This window comes from Salmo salar, chromosome 02 (genome assembly GCF_965601325.2).
Source record: "Salmo salar chromosome 02, fSalSal1, whole genome shotgun sequence".
Classification (NCBI taxonomy): Eukaryota; Metazoa; Chordata; class Actinopteri; order Salmoniformes; family Salmonidae; genus Salmo; species Salmo salar.
In genome coordinates this window covers 68,070,001-68,080,000 of record NC_138292.1, presented here as the reverse complement: position 1 = coordinate 68,080,000, position 10,000 = coordinate 68,070,001, and the positions used below count along the sequence as shown (strand labels likewise).

At 46.6% G+C, this 10,000-nt stretch overlaps 1 protein-coding gene across 1 annotated transcript in view; it reads right to left on the bottom strand.

Annotated features, from left to right (window-relative positions):
• Positions 1–10,000, bottom strand: part of LOC106590596 (beta-1,3-N-acetylglucosaminyltransferase manic fringe) — a 35,176-nt gene that overhangs the window by 5,441 nt on the left and 19,735 nt on the right. Inside the window, exons 5-6 of the mRNA XM_045708343.2 lie at positions 7,658–7,743; positions 7,136–7,301 (exon numbers count right to left, since the gene is read on the bottom strand). Of these exons, the coding sequence (XP_045564299.1) occupies positions 7,136–7,301; positions 7,658–7,743 (252 nt within the window). The remainder of the gene's footprint in view (positions 1–7,135; positions 7,302–7,657; positions 7,744–10,000) is intronic.

Below are 10,000 nucleotides of genomic sequence, written 5' to 3'. Positions count from 1 at the left end.
GACCTGTAGAGGTATATTGCTGGGTGTGTGTGTATCTGACCTGTAGAGGTATATTGCTGGGTGTGTGTGTGTATCTGACCTGTAGAGGTATATTGCTGGGTGTGTGTGTGTATCTGACCTGTAGAGGTATATTGCTGGGTGTGTGTGTATCTGACCTGTAGAGGTATATTGCTGGGTGTGTGTGTGTCTGACCTGTAGAGGTATATTGCTGGGTGTGTGTGTGTCTGACCTGTAGAGGTATATTGCTGGGTGTGTGTGTGTATCTGACCTGTAGAGGTATATTGCTGGGTGTGTGTGTGTCTGACCTGTAGAGGTATATTGCTGGGTGTGTGTGTGTCTGACCTGTAGAGGTATATTGCTGGGTGTGTGTGTGTGTATCTGACCTGTAGAGGTATATTGCTGGGTGTGTGTGTGATCTGACCTGTAGAGGTATATTGCTGGGTGTGTGTGTGTCTGACCTGTAGAGGTATATTGCTGGGTGTGTGTGTGTCTGACCTGTAGAGGTATATTGCTGGGTGTGTGTGTGATCTGACCTGTAGAGGTATATTGCTGGGTGTGTGTGTGTATCTGACCTGTAGAGGTATATTGCTGGGTGTGTGTGTGTCTGACCTGTAGAGGTATATTGCTGGGTGTGTGTGTGTATCTGACCTGTAGAGGTATATTGCTGGGTGTGTGTGTGTCTGACCTGTAGAGGTATATTGCTGGGTGTGTGTGTGTCTGACCTGTAGAGGTATATTGCTGGGTGTGTGTGTGTCTGACCTGTAGAGGTATATTGCTGGGTGTGTGTGTGTATCTGACCTGTAGAGGTATATTGCTGGTGTGTGTGTGTGTGTCTGACCTGTAGAGGTATATTGCTGGGTGTGTGTGTATCTGACCTGTAGAGGTATATTGCTGGGTGTGTGTGTGTATCTGACCTGTAGAGGTATATTGCTGGGTGTGTGTGTGTCTGACCTGTAGAGGTATATTGCTGGTGTGTGTGTGTATCTGACCTGTAGAGGTATATTGCTGGGTGTGTGTGTGTATCTGACCTGTAGAGGTATATTGCTGGGTGTGTGTGTGTGTATCTGACCTGTAGAGGTATATTGCTGGGTGTGTGTGTGTGTATCTGACCTGTAGAGGTATATTGCTGGGTGTGTGTGTGATCTGACCTGTAGAGGTATATTGCTGTGTGTGTGTGTGTCTGACCTGTAGAGGTATATTGCTGGGTGTGTGTGTGTCTGACCTGTAGAGGTATATTGCTGGGTGTGTGTGTGTCTGACCTGTAGAGGTATATTGCTGGGTGTGTGTGTGATCTGACCTGTAGAGGTATATTGCTGGGTGTGTGTGTGTCTGACCTGTAGAGGTATATTGCTGGGTGTGTGTGTGTCTGACCTGTAGAGGTATATTGCTGGGTGTGTGTGTGTATCTGACCTGTAGAGGTATATTGCTGGGTGTGTGTGTATCTGACCTGTAGAGGTATATTGCTGGGTGTGTGTGTGTGTGTCTGACCTGTAGAGGTATATTGCTGGGTGTGTGTGTGTGTATCTGACCTGTAGAGGTATATTGCTGGGTGTGTGTGTATCTGACCTGTAGAGGTATATTGCTGGGTGTGTGTGTGATCTGACCTGTAGAGGTATATTGCTGGGTGTGTGTGTGATCTGACCTGTAGAGGTATATTGCTGGGTGTGTGTGTATCTGACCTGTAGAGGTATATTGCTGGGTGTGTGTGTGTCTGACCTGTAGAGGTATATTGCTGGGTGTGTGTGTGTCTGACCTGTAGAGGTATATTGCTGGGTGTGTGTGTGTATCTGACCTGTAGAGGTATATTGCTGGGTGTGTGTGTATCTGACCTGTAGAGGTATATTGCTGGGTGTGTGTGTGATCTGACCTGTAGAGGTATATTGCTGGGTGTGTGTGTGTGTATCTGACCTGTAGAGGTATATTGCTGGGTGTGTGTGTATCTGACCTGTAGAGGTATATTGCTGGGTGTGTGTGTCTGACCTGTAGAGGTATATTGCTGGGTGTGTGTGTCTGACCTGTAGAGGTATATTGCTGGGTGTGTGTGTGTCTGACCTGTAGAGGTATATTGCTGGGTGTGTGTGTGTTCTGACCTGTAGAGGTATATTGCTGGGTGTGTGTGTGTCTGACCTGTAGAGGTATATTGCTGGGTGTGTGTGTGTGTGTCTGACCTGTAGAGGTATATTGCTGGGTGTGTGTGTGTATCTGACCTGTAGAGGTATATTGCTGGGTGTGTGTGTATCTGACCTGTAGAGGTATATTGCTGGGTGTGTGTGTGTCTGACCTGTAGAGGTATATTGCTGGGTGTGTGTGTGTGATCTGACCTGTAGAGGTATATTGCTGGGTGTGTGTGTATCTGACCTGTAGAGGTATATTGCTGTGTGTGTGTGTGTGTCTGACCTGTAGAGGTATATTGCTGGGTGTGTGTGTGTGTGTCTGACCTGTAGAGGTATATTGCTGTGTGTGTGTGTGTGTGTGTCTGACCTGTAGAGGTATATTGCTGGGTGTGTGTGTGTGTGTCTGACCTGTAGAGGTATATTGCTGGGTGTGTGTGTGTCTGACCTGTAGAGGTATATTGCTGTGTGTGTGTGTGTGTGTATCTGACCTGTAGAGGTATATTGCTGGGTGTGTGTGTGTGTATCTGACCTGTAGAGGTATATTGCTGGGTGTGTGTGTGTGTATCTGACCTGTAGAGGTATATTGCTGGGTGTGTGTGTGTATCTGACCTGTAGAGGTATATTGCTGGGTGTGTGTGTGTCTGACCTGTAGAGGTATATTGCTGTGTGTGTGTGTGTGCTGACCTGTAGAGGTATATTGCTGGGTGTGTGTGTGTGTGTGTGTGGTGTGTGTGTGTGTGTGTGTGTGTCTGACCTGTAGAGGTATATTGCTGGTGTGTGTGTGTGTGTGTGTGTGTGTGTGTGTGTGTGTGTGTGTGTGTGTGTGTGTGTGTCTGACCTGTAGAGGTATATTGCTGTGTGTGTGTGTGTGTGTGTGTCTGACCTGTAGAGGTATATTGCTGGGTGTGTGTGTGGTGTATCTGACCTGTAGAGGTATATTGCTGGGTGTGTGTGTGTGTGTGTGTGTGTCTGACCTGTAGAGGTATATTGCTGGGTGTGTGTGTGTGTATCTGACCTGTAGAGGTATATTGCTGGGTGTGTGTGTATCTGACCTGTAGAGGTATATTGCTGGTGTGTGTGTGTGTCTGACCTGTAGAGGTATATTGCTGGGTGTGTGTGTGTCTGACCTGTAGAGGTATATTGCTGGGTGTGTGTGTGTATCTGACCTGTAGAGGTATATTGCTGGGTGTGTGTGTGTATCTGACCTGTAGAGGTATATTGCTGGGTGTGTGTGTGTGTATCTGACCTGTAGAGGTATATTGCTGGGTGTGTGTGTGTGTGTATCTGACCTGTAGAGGTATATTGCTGGGTGTGTGTGTGTCTGACCTGTAGAGGTATATTGCTGTGTGTGTGTGTGTGTCTGACCTGTAGAGGTATATTGCTGGGTGTGTGTGTGTCTGACCTGTAGAGGTATATTGCTGGGTGTGTGTGTGTCTGACCTGTAGAGGTATATTGCTGGGTGTGTGTGTGTCTGACCTGTAGAGGTATATTGCTGGGTGTGTGTGTGTCTGACCTGTAGAGGTATATTGCTGGGTGTGTGTGTGATCTGACCTGTAGAGGTATATTGCTGGGTGTGTGTGTGTCTGACCTGTAGAGGTATATTGCTGGGTGTGTGTGTGTCTGACCTGTAGAGGTATATTGCTGGGTGTGTGTGTGTGTATCTGACCTGTAGAGGTATATTGCTGGGTGTGTGTGTATCTGACCTGTAGAGGTATATTGCTGGGTGTGTGTGTGTCTGACCTGTAGAGGTATATTGCTGGGTGTGTGTGTGTCTGACCTGTAGAGGTATATTGCTGGGTGTGTGTGTGTCTGACCTGTAGAGGTATATTGCTGGGTGTGTGTGTGTCTGACCTGTAGAGGTATATTGCTGGGTGTGTGTGTGATCTGACCTGTAGAGGTATATTGCTGGGTGTGTGTGTGTCTGACCTGTAGAGGTATATTGCTGGGTGTGTGTGTGTGTCTGACCTGTAGAGGTATATTGCTGGGTGTGTGTGTGTGTCTGACCTGTAGAGGTATATTGCTGGGTGTGTGTGTGTCTGACCTGTAGAGGTATATTGCTGGGTGTGTGTGTGTCTGACCTGTAGAGGTATATTGCTGGGTGTGTGTGTGTCTGACCTGTAGAGGTATATTGCTGGGTGTGTGTGTGTGTGTCTGACCTGTAGAGGTATATTGCTGGGTGTGTGTGTGTGTTTCTGACCTGTAGAGGTATATTGCTGGGTGTGTGTGTGTGTGATCTGACCTGTAGAGGTATATTGCTGGGTGTGTGTGTGTCTGACCTGTAGAGGTATATTGCTGGGTGTGTGTGTGTCTGACCTGTAGAGGTATATTGCTGGGTGTGTGTGTGTCTGACCTGTAGAGGTATATTGCTGGGTGTGTGTGTGTGTGTGTGTGTGTGTGTGGGTGTGTGTGTGTCTGACCTGTAGAGGTATATTGCTGTGTGTGTGTGTGTGTGTGTGTCTGACCTGTAGAGGTATATTGCTGTGTGTGTGTGTGTGTGTCTGACCTGTAGAGGTATATTGCTGGGTGTGTGTGTGTGTGTGTCTGACCTGTAGAGGTATATTGCTGGTGTGTGTGTGTGTATCTGACCTGTAGAGGTATATTGCTGGGTGTGTGTGTCTGACCTGTAGAGGTATATTGCTGTGTGTGTGTGTGTGTCTGACCTGTAGAGGTATATTGCTGTGTGTGTGTGTGTGTCTGACCTGTAGAGGTATATTGCTGGGTGTGTGTGTATCTGACCTGTAGAGGTATATTGCTGGGTGTGTGTGTGATCTGACCTGTAGAGGTATATTGCTGGGTGTGTGTGTATCTGACCTGTAGAGGTATATTGCTGGGTGTGTGTGTGTCTGACCTGTAGAGGTATATTGCTGGGTGTGTGTGTGTGTATCTGACCTGTAGAGGTATATTGCTGGGTGTGTGTGTGTGTCTGACCTGTAGAGGTATATTGCTGGGTGTGTGTGTGTGTCTGACCTGTAGAGGTATATTGCTGGGTGTGTGTGTGTCTGACCTGTAGAGGTATATTGCTGGGTGTGTGTGTGTCTGACCTGTAGAGGTATATTGCTGGGTGTGTGTGTGTCTGACCTGTAGAGGTATATTGCTGGGTGTGTGTGTGTGTTTCTGACCTGTAGAGGTATATTGCTGTGTGTGTGTGTGTGTGTGTCTGACCTGTAGAGGTATATTGCTGGGTGTGTGTGTGTGTATCTGACCTGTAGAGGTATATTGCTGTGTGTGTGTGTGTGTGTATCTGACCTGTAGAGGTATGTGTGTGTGTGTGTGTGTGTGTGTGTCTGACCTGTAGAGGTATATTGCTGGGTGTGTGTGTGTGTGTCTGACCTGTAGAGGTATATTGCTGGGTGTGTGTGTGTATCTGACCTGTAGAGGTATATTGCTGGGTGTGTGTGTATCTGACCTGTAGAGGTATATTGCTGGGTGTGTGTGTGATCTGACCTGTAGAGGTATATTGCTGGGTGTGTGTGTGTGATCTGACCTGTAGAGGTATATTGCTGTGTGTGTGTGTGTCTGACCTGTAGAGGTATATTGCTGGGTGTGTGTGTCTGACCTGTAGAGGTATATTGCTGGGTGTGTGTGTGTATCTGACCTGTAGAGGTATATTGCTGGGTGTGTGTGTGTCTGACCTGTAGAGGTATATTGCTGGGTGTGTGTGTGTATCTGACCTGTAGAGGTATATTGCTGGGTGTGTGTGTGTCTGACCTGTAGAGGTATATTGCTGGGTGTGTGTGTATCTGACCTGTAGAGGTATATTGCTGGGTGTGTGTGTGTGTATCTGACCTGTAGAGGTATATTGCTGGGTGTGTGTGTATCTGACCTGTAGAGGTATATTGCTGGGTGTGTGTGTGTATCTGACCTGTAGAGGTATATTGCTGGGTGTGTGTGTATCTGACCTGTAGAGGTATATTGCTGTGTGTGTGTGTGTGTGTGTATCTGACCTGTAGAGGTATATTGCTGGGTGTGTGTGTATCTGACCTGTAGAGGTATATTGCTGGGTGTGTGTGTATCTGACCTGTAGAGGTATATTGCTGGGTGTGTGTGTATCTGACCTGTAGAGGTATATTGCTGGGTGTGTGTGTATCTGACCTGTAGAGGTATATTGCTGGGTGTGTGTGTATCTGACCTGTAGAGGTATATTGCTGGGTGTGTGTGTATCTGACCTGTAGAGGTATATTGCTGGGTGTGTGTGTATCTGACCTGTAGAGGTATATTGCTGGGTGTGTGTGTATCTGACCTGTAGAGGTATATTGCTGGGTGTGTGTGTGTATCTGACCTGTAGAGGTATATTGCTGGGTGTGTGTGTGTCTGACCTGTAGAGGTATATTGCTGGGTGTGTGTGTATCTGACCTGTAGAGGTATATTGCTGGGTGTGTGTGTGATCTGACCTGTAGAGGTATATTGCTGGGTGTGTGTGTATCTGACCTGTAGAGGTATATTGCTGGGTGTGTGTGTATCTGACCTGTAGAGGTATATTGCTGGGTGTGTGTGTATCTGACCTGTAGAGGTATATTGCTGGGTGTGTGTGTATCTGACCTGTAGAGGTATATTGCTGGGTGTGTGTGTATCTGACCTGTAGAGGTATATTGCTGGGTGTGTGTGTGTCTGACCTGTAGAGGTATATTGCTGGGTGTGTGTGTGTCTGACCTGTAGAGGTATATTGCTGGGTGTGTGTGTATCTGACCTGTAGAGGTATATTGCTGGGTGTGTGTGTATCTGACCTGTAGAGGTATATTGCTGGGTGTGTGTGTATCTGACCTGTAGAGGTATATTGCTGTGTGTGTGTGTATCTGACCTGTAGAGGTATATGGCTGGGTGTGTGTGTATCTGACCTGTAGAGGTATATTGCTGGGTGTGTGTGTATCTGACCTGTAGAGGTATATTGCTGGGTGTGTGTGTATCTGACCTGTAGAGGTATATTGCTGGGTGTGTGTGTGTATCTGACCTGTAGAGGTATATTGCTGGGTGTGTGTGATCTGACCTGTAGAGGTATATTGCTGGGTGTGTGTGTATCTGACCTGTAGTGGTATATTGCTGGGCGTCAGCAGTAGCAGGTTCTCCAGGTGAGAGTGGAACACTGAACTGTGGACCATGGATATCCCCAGTCTTCTCTCTACGATGAAGCCTACTGTACAGTCATCTGGCAGACGGATCACTGCTGACGTCTGCTCAAACCTCGGACCACTAGACACACAGGTAGACACACACACACACACACACACACACACACACACACACACACAAACCCCGAGTCAGATATAGATACACCCACATTGACTCAAACCCAGACTGGACCGTCACACATACATTCACATAAAGACAAGCATATACACAGACTGTATGTCCAATGACCCAACACACTGTCACATCCATTCACAGACATAATGTACACTCCCTGATTCTCCATCTTTCACACAGACAAACCCCTACACACACACCTGTTCTCATGGACTAGAGTTCCCTCTTGACCCAAACACACACACACACTCATACACAGACACACACACACACACACACACACACACACACACACTCCTCACCTAGCCCATGGAGCCATCTTCTCAGCTAGTCTGCGACTCAGACAGAAGCCTGCTCCTCCCGTGGCAAACCAGAACTGCACTTCTTTCTAGAAAGAAAAATACACACAGTTAATCACCAAGCAGAACTGCACCTCTCTTTGACATGAACAGAGCACATGCTTCCACCAGGTAGAGGAAACTCCCTCCATCCACAACGATGATACAACACTCTGTGTCCTCAGTTTCCCTCAAACTCATCATATTCTGTGATGTACTTACAACGACAGACTTTCTCAGTTCTCTCTGACTCACTTTGCGATGAGTCTTGCATATGCTACTTTTAAGCATTTAGAAAAGTCTGACATGTTTTGTGTGCAATTTATCTTGTAAGTGATTAGCAAGGAGATAATGTATGTTTATATTTGTGTAGCATTTGTCAAACGGACAATATATCTGTTATTTGTTTGGTATTTGTCATGCAAATCAGATGGTGGGTGGAGTTGTTGTTGGTTATGTCATCGACGGGGCTGTAGTGGAGCAGGTTGAGAGCTTCAAGTTCCTTGGTGTCCACATCACCAACAAACTATCATGGTCCAAGCACACTAAGAAAGTTGTGAAGAGGGCACGACAAAACCTATTCCCCCTCAGGAGACTGAAAAGATTTGGCATGGGTCCTCAGATCCTCAAAAGGTTCTACAGCTGCACCATCGAGAGCATCCTGACTGGTTGCATCACTGCCTGGTATGGCAACTGCTCGGCCTCCGACCGCAAGGCACTACAAAGAGTAGTGCGTACGGCCCAGTACATTACTGGGGCCAAGCTGCCTGCCATCCAGGACCTCTACACCAGGCGGTGTCAGAGGAATGCCCTAAAAATTGTCAGACTCCAGCCACCCTAGTCATAGACTGTTCTCTCTGCTACCGCATGGCAAGCAGTACCGGAGCGCCAAGTCTAGGTCCAAGAGGCTTCTAAACAGCTTCTACCCCCAAGCCATAAGACTCCTGAACATTTAATCAAATGGCTATCCAGACTACTTGCATTACCCCCCTTCCCCCCTCTTTTACTCTGCTGCTACTCTCTGTTTATTATCTATGCATAAGTCACTTCAATAACTCTACCTACATGTGCATATTACCTCAATTACCTCGACTAACCGGTGCCCCTGCACATTGACTCTGTACCAGTACTCCCTGTATGTAGCCTCGCTATTGCTATTTTAATGCTGCTCTAATTATTTGTTACTTTTCTTTCTTTCTTTTTTTAGGTATTTTTCTTAAAACTGCATTGTTGGTTAGGGGCTTGTAAGTAAGCATTTCACTGTAAGGTCTACACCTGGTGTATTCAGCATTTCACTGTAAGGTCTACACCTGGTGTATTCAGCATTTCACTGTAAGGTCTACACCTGGTGTATTCAGCATTTCACTGTAAGGTCTACACCTGGTGTATTCAGCATTTCACTGTAAGGTCTACACCTGGTGTATTCAGCATTTCACTGTAAGGTCTACACCTGGTGTATTCAGCATTTCACTGTAAGGTCTACACCTGGTGTATTCAGCATTTCACAGTAAGGTCTACACCTGGTGTATTCAGCATTTCACAGTAAGGTCTACACCTGGTGTATTCAGCATTTCACAGTAAGGTCTACACCTGGTGTATTCAGCATTTCACAGTAAGGTCTACACCTGGTGTATTCAGCATTTCACAGTAAGGCCTACACCTGGTGTATTCAGCATTTCACAGTAAGGTCTACACCTGGTGTATTCAGCATTTCACAGTAAGGTCTACACCTGGTGTATTCAGCATTTCACAGTAAGGCCTACACCTGGTGTATTCAGCATTTCACAGTAAGGTCTACACCTGGTGTATTCAGCATTTCACAGTAAGGCCTACACCTGGTGTGTTCAGCATTTCACAGTAAGGTCTACACCTGGTGTATTCAGCATTTCACAGTAAGGTCTACACCTGGTGTATTCAGCATTTCACAGTAAGGTCTACACCTGGTGTATTCAGCATTTCACAGTAAGGTCTACACCTGGTGTATTCAGCATTTCACAGTAAGGTCTACACCTGGTGTATTCAGCATTTCACAGTAAGGCCTACACCTGGTGTATTCAGCATTTCACAGTAAGGTCTACACCTGGTGTATTCAGCATTTCACAGTAAGGTCTACACCTGGTGTATTCAGCATTTCACAGTAAGGTCTACACCTGGTGTATTCAGCATTTCACAGTAAGGTCTACACCTGGTGTATTCAGCATTTCACAGTAAGGCCTACACCTGGTGTATTCAGCATTTCACAGTAAGGTCTACACCTGGTGTATTCAGCATTTCACAGTAAGGTCTACACCTGGTGTATTCAGCATT